Source organism: Rosa chinensis, chromosome 4 (assembly GCF_002994745.2).
Source record: "Rosa chinensis cultivar Old Blush chromosome 4, RchiOBHm-V2, whole genome shotgun sequence".
Lineage (NCBI taxonomy): Eukaryota > Viridiplantae > Streptophyta > Magnoliopsida > Rosales > Rosaceae > Rosa > Rosa chinensis.
In genome coordinates, this window is record NC_037091.1 from 31,754,170 (window position 1) to 31,778,222 (window position 24,053).

The window sequence follows — 24,053 nt, forward strand, 5'->3', positions numbered from 1 at the left end:
GGGGGACTTGTACATACATGTACATTTGTAAACATAATTAGCTATAATGGGCCACGCTCATTGTACCGCCGAAGGTACTAATTCCAACTAAAGGAATGACACGCAGGCACACCGCCAGGCAGGCTACTGCCTCAGCATCGGACCATCTCCAGATCACCGTCGACGCGCCGCCACGCGCCACGCCAAATTGGCATCAGAAGCTTCTGAAACTGGGAACTGAAGTATATCAGTCCCACATCGAAAACAAAGAGAAGATCAACCTCTTCCTCACCTATAAAAGGTTCTCTCCTCTCTCCTCATTAATTACGCATTCAATACTTACCTACTGTTACTTTGTCAACACAAATACATTGACTAACTTAGGCATCGGAGAGCAGAAGACCGCCCGGCGCGGTCTCCCTCTGACGCCCATTGTATTTCATTTGACAGGTGACGGTAGCTTCGAGAACAACACAAGTATCGATCCGCCCACCGGATCAACGTTAGCTAGGGTCCAGCTACCGCTGGACTTTTAGGCATCAACAGCTCCTATTCTCAATAATATGACATACAATTCTCTCTACAATTCTCTCGAATCTCTTTTTCCTTAAACATCTTTTAGAATGTCTATATGTACTAATGCATCGAAAAGGCACATGCTTATGTTTGCACTCACGTCACTGGATTCGAACCCTTCTGTGGTCAAAAAGGAACTCTACGTAGTTATATCATTTCTTCATCCAAGATTTGGACGCCTCTGGTTTAGTATACTCTTTCTCTCTGTCAACTGCAATTGCAATGGCTTCAGAGTCTCATGATCAGCTTCACTTTGTTTTGATACCACTAATGTCTCCGGGCCACCTTCTACCAATGGGAGACATGGCTAAGGTGTTGGCACAGCATGGTCTGGTGGTCACAATTATCACCACACCCCTCAATGCCATTCGAATCAAACCGATGATTGATCGCGCCATTGATTCCGGTCTCTCCCTTCATCTAGTTCAGTTTAGGTTGCCACTTGCTGAGTGTGGCCTCCCAGAGGGATGTGAAAACATGGACGCAGTCCCTGCAAGAAACTTGTTTTGGAATTTCTTTGAGGCAGGTAGCAGGCTGCAACACCCAATAGAAGAGTTGCTTGAAACTGTAGAACCCCATCCGAGCTGCATAATTTCAGATAGACACCTGCCTTGGACAGCTGAGATTGCTCGAAAGTTTGGGATACCAAGGTATTTGTTTGATGGAACTAGTTGCTTCACTCTATTGTCTAACTATAATATAGAAACATCCAAGGTCCTAGAGAGTGTTTCAGGATCAGAGCCATTTCTAGTGCCTGGGTTGCCTGATGAGATTGAGATTACTTTAGTCCAGTTACCGGGGCACATGAATCCGGCTTCAGATGATTTCAGAGAGTTTTACAAAAAGATGAAGGAATCTGAAGAGGGAGCATGCGGGGTTGTTGTGAATAGCTTTGAGGATTTGGAACCAGAATATGTCAAAGAGTACAGAAAGGTTAGTAGAGTTTGGAGTATTGGTCCAGTGTCGCTATCCAACGACACTGAATTGGACAAAGCTCAGAGAGGAATCAAGGCCTCAGTTGATGAAAACCAGTGCTTAAAATGGCTTAATTCATGGCCTGAGAGCTCGGTGGTTTATGTGTGTCTCGGAAGCCTTAGCCGCGTAGCAACCCTTCAGTTGGTAGAGCTTGGTTTAGGCTTGGAAGCATCAAATCAGCCTTTCATTTGGGTGGTCAGCAGAAATAAAACTGAAGAATGGGAAAGTTGGTTGTTGGGAGATGGATTTGAAGACAGGATTAGAGCCAGGGGATTGTTAATCTATGGTTGGGCTCCACAAATACTAATACTGTCACATCCTGCAGTTGGTGGATTTCTAACACATTGTGGTTGGAATTCAACTTTGGAAGGGATTTGTGCTGGGATTCCAATGATCACATGGCCTATGTTTGCTGAGCAGTTCTACAATGAGAAGTTGATAGTGCAAGTCTTGAAGATTGGTGAGAAAGTTGGGGCTAGTGTGGCAGTTCCGTTGGGGAAACAAGAGCGGTCTGTGGTGACCGTGAGGAGTGGTGAGCTTAAGGACGCCATAGAGAAAGTCATGGTCAATGAACAAGGAGAAGAAAGAAGACAAAGAGCAAAGAGGCTTGCAATGATGGCCAAGAAAGCTACAGAGGAGGGAGGCTCTTCTTACTTTAATATTAGACTGTTAATTGAAGATGTAATATCATATAAACACCCCTAGCAGTACCATTTGAGGTGAGACATCACCAATGACTTCTGATCCATTTCTTACAATATGTACTATTATTAGGATTTTGGTTAGAAATAAATCTCTACTATTTACATGTCTGCTCTGGGAATATTTCCAGGCACGTACTCTCTGGCTTTAACCACGTACAAATACCATCCTCTTGCCAGCTGACTCATCCTGTTTTCATGCCGGAACAGCATTACGGAATTTTTCGGGTTCATCCTGTAATATGTATTATCTACTCAGTCATTGGCACTTATACACTGCTATGAGAAGGTAATCTTAGTTCTCAAGATACATGTACTTTCACAAGATATACGCTTCATTGGCTTCCCAATAGTGTACTTGTATGTAGTTTTCTAACTATGGTCAGCAGACTGAAATTCAGAAAAGAATGTATAGTTGTTTACAATATATTTGAAGCCAACTGTAAACAGCTATGTTTTGTGAATCTGTGATTAACCCCCATCTTTCTTTCCTTTATCTATTCAAGCATAATTTTCTTTCACATGTGTTCAATCTGAAAATTATAGGCATTTACAACCAGAGATCATTGTGTAAATCTATTTTGCGCCACAGTTTCTATTTTTCTGTAGTAGGTATTATAGACGTTTTGTTTTCCATATTCTAGTTTTTATTGTTAGCTTAGTCATATGCACTAGAAGAGTATATTATACCGGCTAATAATATTCCTTGCATTCATTTCTGGTCTTTCTAGATTGTCAGATATTCAAATTTCTAAATTTCTGCAACATGCAAGGATCCTATCCAGTTTGTTAAATGTCATATTTAATTTTTTCATCACATGAGGCATGATCATGACTGCTGTCTGAGGTAGGTGAGCGAAGATTCGAAGATTGCCGAGTTGGTGTCATTGACAAAACTCATCTGCAGCCTCAAGAATTACTCAGTTTGTTCTCTGAAGTTTTGAACTGCGTATTCCTTGAATGTATCTTAATGTTGGGGGTTTGATTCCAAATTCCAGATGGAAAACCCTATGCAACTGAGGAATTGAACATGATAAATTAGATTATGATCATTACTGCTGTTTTCCAACTCCAGTTTCTTTTTATTTCTATTCATAAGAAACAACACAAGTCATCTGAAAACTTTCTGATAACTAATCATTATTCTGTCTTTCTTGTTCATAAAAAAAGGGTAGCAGGGTTGGCATTCTTCCTAAATTAAAAGCCACCAAAGAGCAAGGATATAAGCTATCTATGTTAGATCAAAATGCTAGATACCAGGACCACCGACCAGGTATATATATGAGTTATCTATGATTAGAATAGTTGATCAAGGAATGATAGCATCAGTTGATGTAATGACTTACAGCAGAGAGCTGATTATGTCCACTGTTGGAAAAATTCCTTATTTTGCTTTATTTTAACTTTCTTCTACCAACAGAAAGTGATCAAGGAGCCTTAGATTTGTTTGACTATATTTTAGTTACCTTTGAAGATTAGGATCTTGTAGTTTCGATTGCATTGAATCCGTATATCTAATGTCAGAGGGAAGTTCAAATACTCTTGAAGCACCTGCTAGTATAGGATCTCAAGATACGACAAATTCAGAAATTTCAAACAGAAAACCTAGAGGTAAGGCGAAGGCATTGGACAAAGGAAAAGTGATAGTATCTATTGAAGTTGAATTCAATGAAAGAAGTCAGCCTTACGGGAAACATGCGGCTGGATTTGCTACATTCCTTGGGGTCACAACAAGTGAACTAGTACTGTCGGGTGCATCATGAGTATGAAAACTATGTCCCAATTTGTGTGATGTTCCCTACTTCCAAGTATAGGAGGTCAAGTTTTAGTAAAGAGAAAAAGTAAAGGGTATGGTACTCAAGGGATTGAGTAACTCTACCCTACCTAGATCACCGTGAAAATAAACCTAGAAAACACATGCAAAGTCTACCTTTTTACAAGTTCAATAGTTTTGGCCCTTTGGAAGCGTAACTACCAAAAGTGATATTAACAATGGATGGTAGTGAATCGGCTTTTTAATTAATTTTAACTATATTAAAATTAAAGTGAAAATAAAGCAAAATAAACTATCAAAGTGTGAGAGATTTGATCAAATGAGATAAAAAGGGTTGTAAGGCATCACACCTAACCTCCTTTGTGCAAATTCTAAGTAACCAAATCTAACATGCTCATGCCAAGATGGAATCCCCCTTGGTTCTCTTGATTATCGAGTAACCAAGAAACAATTATACTAGAGAATGTATTGAAGCTACCCCTTGATTATCGGACATAACTCTCCTACAATCCTTTTAGTTTCTACCCATTCCTTAATTATCGGACACAAATAGACCCAAGGTTCTAAAAAACGCTAGGCGCTAGTAGGGCGGAAGGCCGGGGACTAGCGCCTAGAGGCCTAGGCGGGGACTAGGCGGTTTTTTTTTTTTAATTTTTATTTTATTTTTATAACATATAAATGATATAATTATAACATATAAATGATATAATTATATAAAAGAAACTGCAAAACAGAGCCTAAAACAATTGCAAAAACAACCTGCAAATCTGCAATTCAGTAACTAAATCCAAATCTGCAATTCAAAGTCTAAATATATCTAATTCAATATTTATCAAGCAACATTCCAACCAAGCAACATATAATTACATAAATAAAAATATAAAAGGTAAAAAGGTATCCTCAAATTCTCAAATTCCAAATCTGCTATATGTTATAATTATATAAATCTGCAACATTCCAAATCTTCCAAGCCTAATCCTCAAATTCTTCTTCTCCATATCCGTCTAGTACTCCCTCCTCATCGGACTCAAACTCAAAAGTCATCTCATCTTCTTCCTCTTCATCCGATACAAAATCCTTCTCATGAAGTTCTCTAATTTCTTGAATTCTACTACTTCTCCTATGCTCTAAGCTACTATCCACTCCCAATCCCAATCCCTCTCCAACTACTTCACTAGTAAGATCGGAATCTACATCTTCATCACCACCATCCACAATCCATCATTGGGCCATAGTAGCTTCACATGCTAGTAATACATCCACATTCTTCTCTTTCATTCTTCTCTTCTTGTTGATGATCTTGGCATTGAATTGGACATAAACTAAATTGTTCAACCTCGTTATATCTAGTCTATTCCTTTTCTTTGTATGGATCTACATAAAGAAAAAAAATGAGTATATTATGAGTTTCTAAATAAGTAAACTACATTCCTACTTGCTTATAAACTTACAAAAATGTATAACTAAATAAATACTTACCCCCTCAAAAGCGCTCCAATTTCTCTCACATCCGGATGAGCTTGTGGTCAATGAAAGTATCCTCTTAGCCATACTTTGCAATCTTGGTACAAGGTTTCCATAAATATTCCACCACAAAACTAAAAAAAAACATAAACAAAACAACAACAATAATGAATTAGCCAAACTCCAAAAACAAAACAAACAAAACAATAACAATTGGCTATATAAAAAAAATAAAAAATAAGTTGGTATTTCTTACCCGGATTATAATTGTCATCATTTTGTGCGCATCCCGCCTTAGCCAAACCTCTTCCAAATCCATCATCTTTCTTCAAATACTTGTGCAATTCTACATCTGTCACCAAACTTTGAGTTTGAATGTCATCAGGAAAGAATGTCTCAACACAAGTGAAGAACCCATCCATGACCACATTATCATTCTCAAGACTTGGATTGGCATATGTGTAGTAAGGGTTCAAGAGGTAACCCGCTAAATGCAATGGACTATCAAGTCGACCACGGGCTTTTCCATCAACAATGTCAAGGATTGGACGATAGTGAGTTTCTTGATCTTTGAATGCCATTTTAATCTCCTCCTTGGCTCTAAGTAGTTCTCCATACACAAAGCCCATTGATGGCTTTCTATCCCCATCAACAAGGCGAAGCACCTTGACTAAAGGGGCAAAGACTTACCCCATTCCAAAAAGAAGCACTCAAAGCAATATTCACCGCTGCCTTCCTCTTTACACTCTTTGCATGCTTGCTTTCATTCCATTCATCACTAGTAATCATAGCTCTCAACTCATTCTTCTTCTTCATCAAGCTTTGCAAAGTGAGGAAAGCTGTTGCAAATCTAGTGACTCCCGGCCTCACTATATCTCTTTTCTTTGTAAACTTCCTCATCAATGCCAAAGTCTTGTGATGTGCATAAATATAGATGGTGAAGCTCTTTGCCCTCTCAATCACTCCTTTGAATCTAGGTTGATTGCCAATTCCTTGAAGCATAAGATTCAAGGTGTGAGTTGCACATGAAGTCCAAAATATGTTTGGCCTCTTCAACTTCATCAAATCTCCCGCCGCCATATTATTTGAAGCATTGTCCGTCACCACTTGAACCACATTTTGTGGCCCAACATCTTCAATGCATTTGTCCACATATTCAAAAATATACGTCCCGGTGTGTGCCTCATCCGATGCTTCCTTAGAAGAAAGAAAAGTTGTGCCTTCCGCATAATTGACACACAAATTCATGATACTTCTTCTTTTCCAGTCGCTCCAAGCATCGGTCATAATAGAGCAACCATTCAAAGCCCACTCTTCTTCTTGCTTCTTCAATAAACTTTTAGTTCTCTCTACCTCTTCCTTCAATAGTGGCTCCCTTAATTGATATTGGCTTGGAGGTCGGTAACCCGGGCCAAATTGACCAACCGCTTCAACAAACCTCTTGAAGCTATCACTATCAACGGCATGAAAAGGAATCCCGGCTTCATACACCCATCTAGCCAAGTATTGATGCACACTATGTGTTCTTTGCTTGAAAAGTGCATCATTGATATTTTGTTGCCTCATCTTCCTACTTCCATCCAATGAAGAATCTGGATCGATGGGGGTTGCAAAACGGTCCATAGGCCCAAGAGTACGCGGCATTCTTCTTGTCCCTTGACTCGCTTCATTGTCTTCATCTCCTTCAATAATGATTTCTTGCCTCACTTCTACTTCATGTCTACTCTTTTCTTTCTTCTTAGACTTTGCCTCTTCAATAGCATTCTTGCATTTGGCTTTATCCTCATCCGAAGACTTTTTACAAGGAGCCACATTTCCCTTGATGTGGGCAATATGCTGCTTCATTCGATATATCCCACCACTGACTAATTTCCCACACAACTTACACTTCAACCTATCCAAGTTTGAAGCATCCGCCAACTCCGCATATTCCCATCCAATATCACCTGAACCACGCTTCAATGATGAACCCATCTCCGACATTGCATTAGATGCCAAGGAAGATGTAGTACCCGCCATTGCCCTAAATAAGTAAAAAGAGTATTCAACCTATTCAAGTATTAGGTTGAATAACCAATCAGTCATTCACAGAGGCCAAAACAAGCTGCAATTCAATTAATCAATTAAATTAACAAAACAACATATGATGCAGAAGAATCTAAAACAGGGCTGAAAACAAAGCACTCTAATAGTGTAACTGTGTAATTGGCATTCCTGAAAACAAAGCACTGTAATAGTCTAAAACAGGGCTCTAAAATTCAAATCAACATATGATGCTTCACAGATCCTGTTTCTCCTAATACCAACATATTTGATAGCTCAACAATTCACTGATTTGAATTAATTCAATTCCAAAACATAGGCCAAATATCAATATATCATTATCTCAGATTCTCAGTATCTCTAAATAAAGTCCAACTGTCCAATCTCAGATTCTCAGATTCTCAGTAACTCAGAGTCTCAGACACTCAGTAAGCAAAGTCCAACTGTCCAACACAGTACAACAATCATGATTCATGAATCAGAAACACCAAAATCCAAAACTCTCAAGTGAGATACACAAGTACAAAACATTCAAACAGCTCGAAGAATTACCAAAATATAGAACAACTGAACAATTCAATTATAAGTTTATAACATATTAACATTCATAGTTTGATACAATAACTCAATGCCCAGCATTCCAGCAACTTAACAAAATAACAAGACTCACAGTGTATTGAAGAATCACCGAGCTTGCAGAATCAATCACTAAATCCAAAACCCAGAAATCGAGCTTCAAGCCTTCAAGCCTTCAAGAATCACCAAGTTTGAACTTTGAAGTTTGAACTTTGAACCTAGAAATCGAGCATGAAGAATCAGTGAATCACCAAGCTTCGAGGTTGAACCGTTGAAGAATCACCCAGCTTGAAGACTTAAACCCAGAAATTGAACCGAAAATCGAACCCAGAAACTCAGAAAGCCCTGAAAACATGAAAAATGTGAACCCATATTCCCAGAAAATGAGATGAAAAACCCAGAAATTCGATTGAAGATTTGAAAGACAAAAACCCAGAAAGAGAGCTGGAGGTCTAGTTTACCGGCGAGCTGGAGAGCTAAAGAACTGGCCGAACTGCCGGAGACGAAGTGGACGATCAAGGAGGGAGCGACGAGCTGAAGTGGTGAGAGACTGAGAATCGACAGATCGAGGAGGGATCGAGTGAACGAAGAAGCGGCGAGTTTTTGTTGCGTGAAACTGTGAAAATGAAACCCTGATTTCTCATTTCTGTCGCGTTTCTGAGTTTTTAACAATTTCAAGTTTAAGGAAAAAAAAAAAAAAGATAAAGCGCCTAGGCGCCGACCGCCCAGCTCCCGCCCAGAGCCGCCTAGCCCCGCCTAGGTAGGCCGACTTTGCTCCCACCGCCCAGCTTGCTCGACTAGGGAAGAATCGGGATGGTTTAGCAGCGCCTAGGCCGATTTTTAGAACCCTGAGTAGACCTATGTAGATGCAAGCTAAGATCCCTTGATTATCGGACACCTAAGCCACATCCACATGATAAGCTCAATTGTAAGGACCCAAGCAACCTTATTTGATTATCATAAGACTACCATTTCTACATTTGCAACATGCTTTAGTTTACTAAGTTTCTCAAGCCTAGCATACTTCCATGAAATTAGCAACACTTACCAACCTTAGGTGACAAATCTAAGATGCATAAATGATGAATAATTAAACTAGCAAAGTAGAAATTCATGGCATGATCCATATTAAATTTAACTACATAGTTTGTACACAAATTCGGCTAGGACTAAACCCTAGCCTCAAATTTATTCTACTCACAACTCATGGAAATATACATAAAATCCTTAAAAGAGGAATACAACATAAAAACAAAGAGAAGATGGTGAGAAAAAGTCATAATACCCACGGGTTTGGTGTGTCAATACCAAACCAAGATGAATCAATCCCCCCACAAGCTTTCTAGATGCAAACCGAGAAGATGTGATGCTTCAAAGTATAGTATCTTCGGTTTTCTCAAACCCAAAACACTATACAAATCTACAAACACGTACAAAGAGAAGATGAAGAACAAGGCTTTATGAATATATCCACAAGTGTGATTGATCAAAATGTATATAATCTCCGGTTTTGATTATCAACCAAAGATGCTATACCTCTCTCTCTGCACAAAGGCTAAACAAAACTACCTAAACTACCTAAAAAATGAAGAACTAAGAAGAGTGGAGAGGAAATGAAGAGAGGAAGAAGATGAAATGGATGAAGGAATAGATGAAAAACGTCCAAAGTGAGGGGAGGGTGTTTTTATAGGCCAAAAGTGATGAATGGAGGGTGGAGATCAAAGGAAATGAAGGGCTAGATGTAAAGAACAAATGTGTAAGAACAAAATGTGGACCTAATCTTTAACTCCACATGAAAATGAATTAGGAAGCCCATAGATATTTTGGTGGAAGGGGCATTGGGAGACAAAAGTGTACGATGTAAGAGGAGGACCACTTGTCATCCTTCAAATTTTGGATTTCAAAATAATCTACACCTAAAGTCTTCCCACCTAAACTCTCTAACCCTAGTCAAAAGCTGTTCCATGCCCTCCACACATGTCCTTGGCTGGAAATGGTTGGAAATTCGGCATTGACCTCCATTGACCCATTTTTTTGTCCGTTTACGCACTTTCTTCTCCTTTCTTCCTTCAATTGAATATCCACCGAGACTTCAGAATTGGCCTTCGGTTTCTTCATACCAAATGTTCATCCATATGTGTAGATCATCATGGTAAAATTTTAGAGCTTAATTCGCATGATTTTCCAGGAAATTCTGCCAGAATCTGTACAGATCCGGTTTTGTCATTTTTGTCTTCTAGTGCAGAAATTTACACCTATCTTTTGAAGTCCTTCCACTCCGTCCTAGCTCTTGACCTCTTCATAAGAAATGATCCTTAGGATATTTAGAATACATCTGGAAATTTTCAGATCATTTGGAGTTCAGTTGGTTAGGTAAATCTCCTCCTTCCTTGCCTAGCTCAGTTTCTCTTAGCCGGAGCAGGAAAATGTGCTAAGATTGACTTTTTAGTGCATTTCCAAGCTTCTCTATCATTTTCTAGCATGATAAGGAAAACATAATAAATATATATAAATAAACACAAAGGTTAAGCAAAAGTGCAAGATTAAGGAAATAATTAATAGGTAATTATGGACCTAACAAGTACCATTAACAATTCCCTCCTGGACTGGGAAAGCACTCTCAGATGAATTAAAATTAAAACTCAAATCTGGCAACACATCACTGTAAGTTCCCTTTTAATTACAAGTTTGTAACAGATTAGTATGATTGTTGTTTGTACTCTGTACAAAAGTAGTGTTTTGTTGATTTAATTTTCCCGTTTTGACTTATTACATTATGGATGAATGTCACAAAAATGTAATTTTTCAAAGAATGTCTAAGCCTTGGCAAGATCATAGAAGCTTGACATTAAAAGAAGTAATGAATTAAGCAAGGCTGTTGTCATATGCAAACCTGATAATACACATTCTACGGATGACTGGTTAAGATTCATCAACTCCAAGATGACTGCAAACTTTATGGTAAGTGTATCAACAATAGTTTCCCTTGATTATTACTTGATTTGCTGCTCGTTCTGCTCTGGTTTATCTTGGATGCATATGAAAAATTTACTCTCACATGGTTTGGTTCATAGGAAAAGTGTGAGACGTTTAGACAAATGAGAGAACGAAAAACTTGATGTCACGTCCCGTATTTCAAATTTCCCGGTTTACTAGTCATTTGAACGGTAAACGGCAATTATTTTCACTTTTTACTTTGTTTTGATACTTTTAGTGGCCCTAAAAGTTGACTTTTTGTTGGGGTCAAAATTTGAGAATATTTTCTTCCGGAAAGTCGTAGAGGACGTTAAACCGACTCCATGCATATGTGGTACGTAAAAATCAGAGTTTGTAAGCAAAAGTTATGGATGAAAATACAAAATTACTGTTCATGATAGGTTTCTATATAAATAGAAAGTTATTGTGGCAGGTTTCCATTTCCGAAACCCACTTGGTAACTCTCTCTCTCTCTCTCTGGCATATCTCCACCTCCAGGCCACCTGACGGCGTGCCAACTGCGTCGTTGGCTTTGCCTCCTCCTCCCCTTGAAGCCTACGGCGATGATTTGTGGCGGTTTGGCCGGAAAACTGCCCTATAATCTCAAAAATCGGACAGTAGCTATTTCGGAGTCAACGCCAGTTTTTCTCATTTTCGGCCAACACAAACGACAAACCATGTCCATTAGAAGCGCCTTGAGCCACTCTTCATGCTCTCCAAACCTCTAGCAGTGATTTGCAGCTTGGAGGAAGAAATCATAATTGGAAAATATCACTGTACTTCAGGTTGCTTAATTGTTCGACCACTTAGAGGTATTTTCTGACTTTTCCACAGTTGAGAAAGTTTTTGGCAATGTTGAGAAGATATTGTACATGAAATTTGGTAGCCGTTGGTGGTGGTGGCACGCGCTGCCACTGTAGGTGGCGCGTGGAAGCGCGGAGGGTAGGGTTTTGGTCCCTGTTTTTAGCCTATTAAATCCTATAATTATTGTAGAGTTTGAATATGTGAATTTGGTGAAGATTGGGGAAGTTTTGAATCGATTATGAATTTTCAAAAATTTAGAATTTTGGTTATCGATTTACGAGAATCCGACCGTCGAATTTCTCTCGAATTTGCCTTAGAATTTGTAAATCGACGTATAGAAGTTATTGGTGAAGTTTGGATGAAATCCGATGTGGATTGAAGGAGTTGAGCTCAAAGGAGACGTTTGGAATTTCGATTTCAAATTATCATAAATTAGGTCTCTGTTCTTGAGAAACAATTATTTATTATATTGATTGTTCAGGACGACGGATAATGCAAGTTGAAGAAGAAATAATTGGATGGTTGTCGTAACCGAAATCTGTTAGTGGACTTTTGTTTTAAATGATGATGCATGCGTTTATTTCTTGAATTAATGCTTTATTTAATTATCACGTTATAGTTCGAGCATATAATTTAATTTCAAAATTTGATTTTCGATTTATCTCGTGGATTTGCTTTCAAGGATGATTTTCAGAGATTGAATATACTTTATCTTGATTATGATTTGCAAAATGGATTTGTGTTACTATTTCTTCAATATTGAGTTTTCGATGGCTTATTTTCGATATATGAGTATTATTCGAATTTATGATTTATGTGATTTTTGACGAATATGTTTTCCGAGATAAATTCGGGGGATCAATATTATATATTATTAACCGATGTTGAGCTTTATGGATTTATATCGAAAATGAGATTTTCGAGGGAATTATTTATATTTATTATTTCTTGCCTATTTATATATGAATTTAAGAATATTTTGGCGTGTGGGGCCACGTCATTAGAATATATTTATTTTGTTGTGAGGAATTGGGGAAGCCCTATGGATTTATGGATTTACTAGTTTTCGAATGTTTCCTTCACCATACTTGGGTTGCTTTATTTCTAGTTCTCCTCCTCACGTGAGTTGCAGTCGAGGCTCCTCCTCACTTACTTTGTGTTTGTGGGTCGAAGTCGAGGATAGAGCCTAGGAGGCTCTGACCAGAGCCTGAGAGGCTCCTTTGTTGTATGGTGATTTCTTCTTCTCCATACTCTACCGTTACTTGACTAGCGAGGCTAGTTTGATTTCTTTTAACATTAGAAGTGTAAATGTCATTCTACAAGTTTTGGGTAGTCCACTTTTAGGGGAAGTTCCGCTAAATTTTTGGTAGAATTTCTTCTAAGGTAGGCCCCGCAGGGCCACTTCAGATTTCAGGGTGAAATCCGGGGCAGGTCCTGTCAACTTGGTATCAGAGCATTAGGTTGTCAGATTCTGTGGACTTGTTTCTATCATGTTACCTTATATGCTTAATGTTACTTAGTACCCCTCGAGTGATTGCCCAACTGCAGCGGTTCTCCATCATTTACTTTTCGATGCTGATGTACTCATTAAGTGTGTAACGTACATGTCTAGTTGGTTTTCTTTCATGTGCTATACCTCTTGTACGCCGACTTCATATGGATTTCATTGCTTATCGAATTGTTTACATGTCTTGCACCTTTCCCTGTTGATGGTAGAGTAAGACTACTCTACAAGTTCAAGTTGTGCTACAAAATGTGATTTGAGGGAATGTTGTGGTTATCTCTTCCTGGATGCCAACAAGATTGTTGGGGCAGGGTTTAAGGTGCGAGACCGGAATTCGATTTCGTGCATGAGTGTCTGAGTTGAGCGACCGTAGCTTTGGGCTGTCTTTGGCTGCTAGAATTGTTTCAGAATCTGGATTGTTATTGAAATGGGATTAATAGTAATAGTGGTTTTGACTTTGAACTGAATTTCGGGAGATGTGTCACGTGACGTGGTTGGTCTTGCAAGCATCATTTTGGAACAATACTTTGCAATTCACAGAGAAAACCGGATTGGAAATTCCTCCATTTAGACACCTTATGATGGCGTAGTGTACAGATCACTCTTTGGTATCCAATTTGTCCCTATTCTCGGATCGTTCAACTATAGAGGGTGGATAAGATAAGTCGGATCCTTGATTGTTACAACTAATTTCCATGTTTTCTTGTGACTCCGGTCACCGATGGTGGTAAGTAAAAAGGTGGAAGTGATGACGTTAAGTGAGAGCTTTGGCCAACTCTTGGACTAGATCTAAAGCTAATTTCTACATGATTTGAGCAGACTTGCACATCTTTTTCGTGCACTATCATCATTATTTTCGTATAGTCGATGAACTATCTTCTTCAAGAATACTGCATTTCAGATTGATGTGTGTGTCCTACTTCTACTTCGGCAATATGAAATTTCAAGGAAAAAAATTTAATAAGGAGGGGAGATTGTTATGTCCCATATCTCAAATTTATCGGTTTACTAGTCATTTGGACGGTAAACGGCGATTACTTTCACTTTTTACTTTATTTTGATACTTTTAGTGGCCCTAAAAGTTGACTTTTTGTTTGGGTCAAAATTTGAGAAACTTTTCTTCTGGAAAGTTGTAGAGGACGTTAAACCGAGTCCGTACATATGTGGTAAGTAAAAATCGGAGTTCATATGCAAAAGTTATGGATGAAATTGCAAACTTATTGTTCATGGTAAGTTTCTATATAAATGAAAAGTTACTGTGATAGGTTACCAGAACCCACTCGGTAACTCTCTCTATTTCTCCGTGCTCTCTCTCTCTGTTTTGCAACTCTCTCCCTCTCCGGCATATTTCCGCCTCTAGACCATTTGACGGCGTGACAACGGCGTCGTTGGCTTCGCCTCCTCCTCCCCTTGAAGCCTATGGCGGTGATTTGTGGCGGTTTGGCTTGAAAACAGCTCCATAATCTCAAAAACCCGACTGTAGCTAATTCGGAGTCAACGCCGGTTGCTCTCATTTCTGGCCACCACAGACGGCCAAACCAGGTCCATTAGAAGCGCCGTGTGCCACTCTTCATGTTCTCCAAACCTATTACAGCGATTTGCAGTGTGGAGGAAGAAATCATAATTGGAAAATTTCATTGTTTTGGTCCCTGTTTTTAGCCTATTTTCCTATAATTATTGTAGAGTTTGAATATGTGAATTTGGTGAAGATTGGAAAGTTTTGAATCGATTATGAATTTCTGAAAATTTAGAATTTCGGTTATCGATTTACGAGAATCCGACCTTCGTATTCCTCTCGAATTTGCCTTAGAATTTGTAAATCGATGTATAGATGTTATTGGCGAAGTTTGGATAAAATCCGATGTGGATTGAAGGAGTTGAGCTCAATGGAGACATTTAGAATTTCGATTTTTAACTATCATAAATTAAGTCTCGGTTCTTGAGAAATAATTATTTATTATATTGACTGCTCAGAATGACGGATAATGCAAGTTGAAGAAGAAATAATTGGACGATCGTTATAACCGAAATCTGTGAGTGGACTTTTGTTTTAAATGATGATGCATGCATTTATTTCTTGAATTAGTGCTTCATTTAATTATCATATTTTATTTGGAACATATAATTTAATTTCAGAATTTGATTTTCGATTTATCTCGTGGATTTTCTTTCAAGAACGATTTTCGGAGATTGAATATACTTTATCTTGATTATGATTTGCGAAATGGATTTGTGTTACTATTTCTTGGATATTGAGCTTTCGATGGTTTATTTTCGATATATGAGTATTATTCGAATTTATGATTTATGTGATTTTCCACAAATATGTTTTCCGAGGTAAATTCCGGGGATCAATATTATATATTATTAACCGATGTTGAGCTTTATGGATTTATATCGAAAATGAGATTTTCCATGGAATTATTTATATTTATTATTTCTCCCCTATTTGTATATGAATTTGAGAATATTTTGGCGTGCCGGGCCATGTCATTGGAATATATTTATTTTGTTGTGAGGAATTGGGAAGCCGTATGGATTTATGGATATACTAGCTTTTGAATGTTTCCTTCACCATACTTGGGTTGCTTTATTTCTAGTTCTCCTCCTCACGTGAGTTGCAGTCGAGGCTCCTCCTCACTTACTTTGTGTTTGTGGGTCGAAGTCGAGGATAGAGCTTGAGAGGCTCCAACCCGAGCCTGACCGGCTCCTTTGTTGTATGGTGATTTCTTCTTCCCCATACTCTACCATTACTTGACTAGCAAGGCTAGTGTGATTTCTTTTAACCAGCAAGGCTGGAATGTTTTCATGAACATTTTGTTTGGCTAGAAATATATTTCAAAAATATATTTTATAAATATTGCATGCATCGAGATTTTGGAAATAATGCATTTGTGGGAAAGTATCAAAATTTATTTGATTTAAATTGTACTATTTGTTTATTTATTTATTTTTGTCCACTCACACTAACGTGTTTTTCAATACTTTTCCCCTGGGCCTTCAGTTTCAAATGCCCAGTTTGCAGGCATTAGTTGAGGTCGGGCCTATATGGAGTTGAGGCATGGTTGTCACTGCTTCTTCATTGTAGGATCTATCGATCCTTTACCCGCTTTACTTTTTATTCTAGTATACCTTTTGTTTTAGAATTGCTCTGATAACCTGTGGGATTAATGTTATTAAGTTGAGATTTGTGTAATGTGAATTGGTAGATGTTGTGATTTGGCGAGTAGGGTGGCTCCAGGAGTTGAGGATGGTGTTTGACATTAGATGTGTAAGGCCCGGTTTGGGATGGCTTTGCTTTTAAAAAAATCAGCTTTTGTTTAAAATTTTAGATTTTATTGTGTTTGGTAAATAAATATAAAGCAACTTTACTTGAAAATTATAGGTCACTTGCAGAAGATTTTAGAACCAACTCAAATGTTCCATTTAGAAGCTGCTGTGGATCAAAACATGCTTAGAAGTTATTTTATGCACTAACAGCACTTTTAAAAATATTATTTACGAAACATAAAATTGTTTTAATTTACAGCTGATTATTCTCACAACACAGCAGCAGCTGTTTTTTTTTTTTTTTTTTTTTTAAGTCACAGTAATCCCAAACTAGCCCTAAATGTCTTTACAGGTTTTGGGTAGTCCATTTTTAGGAAAAGTTCAGCCAAATTTTTGGCCGAATTTCCTCTTTTTTTTTTTTTCTTTAATCAAAGTTTTATTTGTCTAATTTTAGGAAGATTAGTTCTCATTCCACCGACTAAAAGTTCTATTGAGGGGCAACAGGGGTCTGTAGGGGAACAATAGACTAATATAGATGTCTATTGGGGGGGGGGGGGGGGTAATATATGTTTATTGGGGGCAATAAACATTTTCGGCAACCTATGGGATATCAGACGACTTCTTTGCAGACCTCCGGCGAGGTTTTCAGAAAAGTCAGGCGGGCGGCGGCCAGTGATCAAAATCCGGCGAAAATTGGCTGGAATGGTTGAATTCTGGCGAAGTCTCCTATGGTTTCTCTCTCTTTCATTCTCTCTCTCTCTCTAAGTAACAAATGGGAGATGGTAAAATAGTCTAAAAAAAAAAACTTAATTGGATATTAGGAAAGACTTCCTTAGAGTGTTTTGAGTAAGGGGGAATTAAAAGAACTTAATGGGACAAGTGAGAAAAAAATCTCTAGAAATGGGGTAAATGGACAAAAATCCTTAACTAAAGGTCCATTATCATGTAAGGGGAAAAAAGAAGACCCAAACAGTCCCTTGACTCCCTTGTAAGTCATAAAGAATCGTGGTAAGCTCGAGTGCTAATTGACATAATGCCGGTAAAGGCGCGTCCACACTTTACGGTCATCACAGAAGCAACGAACAAACTGAGACGGTCACCTCCGGACCCAGTGGCTGTGCTGAGAGGTCACCGTGCCTCTGTGTCACCGACCTTCGTTTCCATCTATCTCCACCTCTCTTATACACTGGGTACCATTTTAATCCAATCCGAACCTTACCATTACTATTCTTCTGCTTCAAACTGTTACCTGTTTGATCAAGTTTTCTGCTTTTTCTTTTTCAGTTCCTCAGAAGGTGAGTTGCGGATTTGGAACACTCTGCAGAATCGGACGAGGGTAAGTAGCATTTTGTTTCATGATGTTATGTTGTTAGTTTTCCCATGCAGGGTGCATAATGCGGCACATGGGGTTGCTTCTATTGCTTGTACGTAGCTCTTCAATTGGAGCTGACAAAATTATCAGGTGCTTTTTGTTTTTCTATCTGTGTTCATTTACTAGCTGTTGTTGTAGTATTAGAGCAAGAAATGAAATTTGAGAATGTTTGTGTAGCCAGGGTAAGGATGGAACTGTTAAAAAAGTGCTGGGATATTGGAGATAGGAGGTCTATCGAGGTTGTTAGCTAATTCTCGTGGTTTTTGCCTATAGCTATTAGATATTGTTGTCATCTGTTTAAAAAATTTGATTGGTTTATGTACCTCGTTTGCCTTGTAGAGTTCCCTCTGTGATGATTGAGATAAGTACTTACCACTTCTGTAAGCTTTCGTTGGTGAAGAGACCTCATTCTTGTTCTACACAAGTTGACCGGCCAAGGCATCATGATGGAGGTGAGAGGGAGACTACGTACTGATGCAGATACTCTGGATGATAGTGAAGAAAAGGTCCAAGGGTATCTGTCTGAGCTGTCTAGAGCCAATGAAGATTTGTTAAGATTGGTAGTCTGATAGAACAAGTTGCAAATGCACTTTAGTAGTTTCTTTCAGGTTGCGAGGGCTTAGGCTTGTATATATACTTATACATATGCACGCACACACATATAATGCATATCTATTAGAATTGAAGTTTGTATGTGCGGATTATAGTATTATACATTTATTGTCTTCATTGGCCTTAGAAGATTAGAAGCTTGAACAATAACGAACAGTATTTATTGAAACAGAAAATACTAAAGTTGGAGGATCTAAATACATTGCTATAGCAGGAGATCAGTCTTCTGAGGTTTATACGCAACCTTAATTATGTTTGCTTTTTTACTCATTCCTTAGACTCAATTGTTCATAATCTTCATGTGGTTGATGTGCCAAGGTTGAGATTTGGGATCTTAATACTGCAGAAAGGTGTATGCGACTACCTCAAAGCTGTTCTGCTAGCTCCTCAGCAATTTCTACCAAGGAAAGAGGTCAGTTACTAATTCCATTGACATTTGACTAACTAATGACTGGGTAGAAATGGACATAGATTAACAAAGATAGAGCCATCATATGTTTACCTTCATAAATCAAATCATTTAAGTTGAAAGGATTATTGGTTTAGAAACATGTTTATTTAAAGTGTTGCTACTAATGCCTGCTGGCTTTCACAATTTACTGTCTCTTATATAGGTCATATGTTAGTTTTCTATAAAGGTCTCTAAAAGATCTTTTTAGTGGGAGGATTTTCCTTGTTCAAGTAGCCCAATTTGTTAGTTTTGTATGTGGACAGTAGGCAGGTGGTTCAACTATATATGATCATATGTTTAATCGATCCAACAATTGTTTCAAGTGATGCGTCATTGTAAAACACAAATTATGTTTAATTGTTGAAGACTACCTTGGACTATCACTTTTTTGTTCTGTCTTTCCTGTCATTTCATCCTACCTTTGACATTGTAGTCATTGTTTCTTGGTAGGAATGTGCATGGCAGTTCAAGCATTTTTACCATCGGAATCACTGGGATTCCTAAATGTCCTGGCTGGGAATGTTCTTCTATTCTCATTAGCAATCGAGTATGTCTATGACTGCGGTGGAGACATTACAAGATCATAGTATGCAAAGCTATATCAGTATATTGTAATAATGACATTGATACTAATTTGATACATTGGATTCATCACCTCTGAGTGTGGTACCAATAGATTTGTGATGTCTCATATTTTTGACATGTGCATCCATATGCATAAGAACTCTAATAAGTATATATAGCAGTAACATTCTGTATTTGGTTTTGGGACTTGAAATTCGTGGCCAATTTTGTGTTTGATTTATGAAATGTGATTGTGTTTGTTTATTCAAGAATTCATGTGATATTATTGTGGTTTTTTCTACATAATGCAGTTATGAGGATGGCTCCATGCTTTGGTGGGATATTAGAAATCCAGATGTTCCAGTTACATCTGTCAAGTTTCATTCAGAGCCAGGTGTGGGAATCAGAATCCAAAGAACTCGATCGCACCTTCTCCTTTTATTCTTCTCATGTTCTTCATATAACTTTTTCTGCATTTTTAAGCCTATGCATTGATGATTCATGCAATGGTGGTATCTCAGGAGCTGTAGCTGAAAAAATTGTGCTCTACAGTTTGGATAATTCCATGGTAACTTTCCTATCTTTGTAAGTTTGTATGACTAGATTTATTGCATATCAGGCCTCTTAACTTTTTAGATGGGTGGCAGATGTTTAACTTGAACAAACAGATAGAATATAACACTTTCATACGTAAATCTGATGTCATTCTTTCTATTTCCTGTTGTGTTTTCTCCAAACTAGGGTACATGTGTGATAAACAAAGAAACTGATTTGGAGCGACCTGGCATATCAAGCACCTCTATTCAACCTTATGGTAAAATATTTGCAACAGCTGGCTGGGATCACAGGTTGTGAATTAATCTTTCTCTGTTTGAGTTCTAAATGATATATTCTAGTCATGTAATTAATTGTCGTAATTTTCAAGGACATGCAATTCAATTATAGACACTGCCAAAAAAAAAAATTAAATAAAGAACATACAAAACAAAAGAAAAATTCAGAATTCCTGTTTTCTCTTTTCTTGCAAAGAAAGGCCTAACAGTGAGTCTTTATTAGTCACCTTTGTTGCATTAAGGCCATATTATCTCCCATTTTCTGCATTCTCATGTCTCTTTTTCCTTTTTACCTCTTGATGGCAGAGTGAGAGTATATAACTATCGCAAAGGAAATGCTTTGGCAATATTGAAGTATGGAGAATTCTTAGGTACCTTGGTGTTTGCCATACCCTCATTTTGTTAAATATTTTGGACCATTGGATTAGTAATATATCCAATGGTTCAAGATATTTATCAAATTGGTAACTTTATTAGTCCTTTCTAATTATGCTACTCATTTCCAATGAGCAAAAATGTTAACACAAACTACTAATTGAATTGAAAACAATAAAGATAGTGAAAACAATAAAGCCAATTAATATTTGATTATCAATTGACAATTGAGAATTATGATTTTTCCTTTTTCAAAAAAAATTAAAAGAACCTTAATTCTATCCTAAGTTCACTGAATTACTATTAGTTAAATAGTCTATATTACTAATTAATTTTATTATTAGTGAATTAATGTTTGATTAATGCTTGTTATTAATGGACAATTACACAATTGAAAATTATGTTTTTTCCTTATTAAAAACAAAACCTTCTAACCTAAGTTTGCAAAATTAGTATTAGTTAAGTAGTCTTTATTACCAATTAATTATATCATTAGTAGTTTCCTTAACCAAATATAATTCTTTTTACATGCATTTTATGACAACCACAACAATTAGTGTAAAAATAAATAATATTTGTTTTAAATGTAGTCAAATGAGAACCTACTTTAGGACTTATTTACTCAAATGAGAATCTACTTTACTCTAATGAGAACCTATTACAATTACCACTTTTAGGACTTAATTACTCAAATGAGAACCTATGACAATTACCACTTTTAGGACTTAATTACTCAAATGAGAACCTACTTTACTCTAACGAAGACCTTATTTACTTTAATGAGGATTTTTTTTCTAATTACCACATGTGTCCTCAAAGTGGTTACATGAGTCCAGGGGTGGATCCACATAAAGCCCAGCTTGGGCACTTGCCTAGACTGGATTTTTGATTTTACATTGATTTGGTGTAGGCAACGGATGTGAAAATGGCAAAAATAGGGCAAAATAAGGTGAATTGGGGAAGAAAATGACAGAAATTAGGCAAAATCAAGGCAAAAAAAGGGCAAAACCAAGGCAAAATCTTCACAATTGCCTCCAAAATATGCAGCTTCTCTCTAATTTTCCTCCCTTCCCCTCCTGCCATTGACTTGCCTTACCTGAAAAAAATTTCTGGATCCGCCCCTGCATGAGTCCTCAGAGTGGTAAATATTATATAAAATAGAACATGTATGAGAAATGTTAATGTCCATAGCTTTACCCGTCCTTATTTGTGTAATAAAGTTCTCCCTTGCATAATGAAAGTAATATATTGTGTAATGTCCATGGTCGAATTAGTAATTACTCTTAATCGACGTAATTTACCACAAATTCCAACAATTGACGAAAAAATGAAAAGTTTTGTTCTAATTATAGTAATTACTTCACCTAAACTAATGTATTAATTTATGGACAATTTAACAAGTATGACAACAAATTTGTTGTCAGAGTGGTGAATTTTTATGTTTTATCATTAATGAAATAATTACTACAATAGCTACATATTTTACCACAATCACAACAATTGATGTAAAAGCGGTAACTTTTGTCCTATTTATAGTAATTACTCAACCTAAACTAATGTACTAATTTATGGACAATTTAACAAGTACGTGCAACAACAAATTTGTTGTCAAAGTGGTAAATCCTTATATTTTTATCATTAATGGAATAATTACCCAATGACTACATATTTTACCATAACTCGCAACTATTGGTGTAAAAGCGGTAACTTTTGTTCTAATTGTAGTAATTACTTCAAAAACTATACCATTTAAAAGATTACCCACCATTTTACAATTCCGACAACATTTGTGTTGTGAACATGGTAAAATTAAAATTAGACCAAAAGATATGTAACAACTTAGTATTGTAAGGAGCTTCGCCACTTGATAATCAATGTTTTAAATTTGATAAAAGTTGTCCAAATATGATATTTACATCTTTGACCACTCAATTACAAGAACCACAACAATTGTTGTCATAAGTTGTAATTGTAGTTCAACTATGTGTAATTTATTATTTTGACAATACTTGTTACATGATTTTTAACAATGTTACATATCAAGAAAGAATGTGTTGTTAATATGATAAATTTTATTTTTTAAAATGACACATGTCGATATTTAATTCGGTAACCTATTGACCAGTTCAGTAGGTTTCCACTATATTAATTTACTAAAAGTAAAAAAAATAAAAAAATAAGGATATGACATACATCAAGGTACCCAAGACGACCTCATTGAAGTATCACCATGCAACGGTATAATATTACTCTTGGCAAATGATATCTATCCAAAGATTCTCAGTTCGGGCATTTATGCATTTCTATCTCTCATTTGAGTTATTATATGTTCTTAAAAATAATTGTCCATTTGTTCTTTAATTTCTTCAAATAACTAAAAAAAGTAACCCAAGAAAGAAAAGCTCTTATTGCACTATCTATATGACCAAGGCTGCTTCAACATTCTAACGCCTGATTTTGTGTATATTATATAGGATTCTCTCTGACTTCGGTGCTTTACACACTATTGAGGGCCTGATTATTGCATATTCTTTGGCCTTTTGCAATGTAATGCAGTCTCTTATTCAACAGATTGTAAGCTAATGGCCTTCTCATCAGAGGACATAATGGTGGGCCGGACTTTGGAAACTCTATACTCCTCAAATCTGAGAGTGATATTAGAATCACATCGAGAATCAGTAAATGTTTTTGTTTCTGTATATATATATTTTAACCAATATGTCAAATATTGTTGGAGCCTATTCTGCATCCATATATGACATCTAGAAGATACCTTGACATTTATATAACGATCCCATTCTGTGTCTCAAACTTTTTGCTAGTGTGACTAACATTAGTCTTCGAACATCTTTTGATATTAATGAATGAGAGTAATTGCAGCTAGGAAAGAAGTAGTTGCACATAATCTTTTAATTTCATAACCATAGACGTCGATGATTTACAGCAAGATTAGGTTTCCGTTTCTTTCAATATTTCATTGAGAAAGTGTTTATACTAGTAATTACAATTGAATATTAATAAGCCTAGCTAGTGGGTCTACTAAATGTATGCAATCTATTCGGTCGTGACTGAATCATGCATTTCCTTGAGTCTGAATCATGCATTTCCTTTCAAAATGAATCAGCAATACCTGAGGACCAATGTCACAAAGCAGTTATCATTCAAAGGTGTCATTCCACGAGGCACCCAAAAATCCAAGAGCTG

General features: G+C 37.0%; 3 protein-coding genes and 1 pseudogene across 6 annotated transcripts; 2 read left to right on the top strand and 2 right to left on the bottom strand.

Moving 5' to 3' along the window:
• The first annotated feature begins 593 nt into the window (after positions 1-593).
• LOC112197871 (UDP-glycosyltransferase 73C4) lies at positions 594-3,273 on the top strand. Of its 4 annotated transcripts, none has more exons than XR_005810125.1 (3): positions 594-2,249; positions 2,442-2,520; positions 3,083-3,273. XR_005810125.1 is itself a non-coding variant. In XM_040518599.1 (2 exons), exon 1 carries the CDS (start codon positions 778-780, stop codon positions 2,233-2,235), a length of 1,458 nt encoding a protein of 485 aa, XP_040374533.1. In that variant the 5' UTR covers positions 594-777; the 3' UTR covers positions 2,236-2,249; positions 2,442-3,062. The 4 variants fall into 4 exon arrangements, 2 of the variants coding, with proteins under 2 accessions (XP_040374533.1, XP_024194562.1); XR_005810124.1 differs by having other exon boundaries at positions 596-2,249; positions 2,363-2,520; XM_040518599.1 differs by lacking the exon at positions 3,083-3,273 and having other exon boundaries at positions 2,442-3,062.
• Positions 3,274-4,977: 1,704 nt separating this feature from the next.
• LOC112199118 lies at positions 4,978-6,098 on the bottom strand. The gene is made up of 4 exons (XM_024340175.1): positions 5,726-6,098; positions 5,485-5,603; positions 5,250-5,379; positions 4,978-5,201 (listed from the first exon to the last, which is right to left on the bottom strand). The coding sequence occupies exons 1-4, from the start codon at positions 6,096-6,098 to the stop codon at positions 4,978-4,980; spliced, it is 846 nt and encodes a 281-aa protein (XP_024195943.1).
• Positions 6,099-6,117: 19 nt separating this feature from the next.
• Positions 6,118-7,487, bottom strand: LOC112199119. The gene is made up of 3 exons (XM_024340176.2): positions 7,265-7,487; positions 6,985-7,117; positions 6,118-6,840 (listed from the first exon to the last, which is right to left on the bottom strand). Exons 1-3 carry the CDS (start codon positions 7,450-7,452, stop codon positions 6,118-6,120), a joined length of 1,044 nt encoding a protein of 347 aa, XP_024195944.2. The 5' UTR covers positions 7,453-7,487.
• Positions 7,488-17,675: 10,188 nt separating this feature from the next.
• LOC112199120 lies at positions 17,676-23,498 on the top strand (annotated as a pseudogene).
• The last annotated feature ends 555 nt before the right edge of the window (positions 23,499-24,053 follow it).

What these genes read in the sequence shown, in the direction of transcription:
- LOC112199118 (XM_024340175.1), bottom strand. Translation starts at nt 6,098, where the DNA reads ATGGGCTTTGTGTATGGAGAACTACTTAGAGCCAAGGAGGAGATTAAA. An exon ending in ATTGGAGCGCTTTTGAGGGG is followed by an intron (nt 5,380 to 5,484) that starts GTAAGTATTTAT and finishes TTCTTTATGTAG; the next exon opens with ATCCATACAAAGAAAAGGAA. An exon ending in TGTGGATGTATTACTAGCAT is followed by an intron (nt 5,202 to 5,249) that starts GTGAAGCTACTA and finishes GTGGTGATGAAG; the next exon opens with ATGTAGATTCCGATCTTACT.
- LOC112199119 (XM_024340176.2), bottom strand. Translation starts at nt 7,452, where the DNA reads ATGTCGGAGATGGGTTCATCATTGAAGCGTGGTTCAGGTGATATTGGA. An exon ending in AATGTGGCTCCTTGTAAAAA is followed by an intron (nt 7,118 to 7,264) that starts GTCTTCGGATGA and finishes TCAAGGGACAAG; the next exon opens with AAGAATGCCGCGTACTCTTG. An exon ending in TCAAGCAAAGAACACATAGT is followed by an intron (nt 6,841 to 6,984) that starts GTGCATCAATAC and finishes CAATTAAGGGAG; the next exon opens with CCACTATTGAAGGAAGAGGT.
- LOC112197871 (XM_040518599.1), top strand. Translation starts at nt 778, where the DNA reads ATGGCTTCAGAGTCTCATGATCAGCTTCACTTTGTTTTGATACCACTA.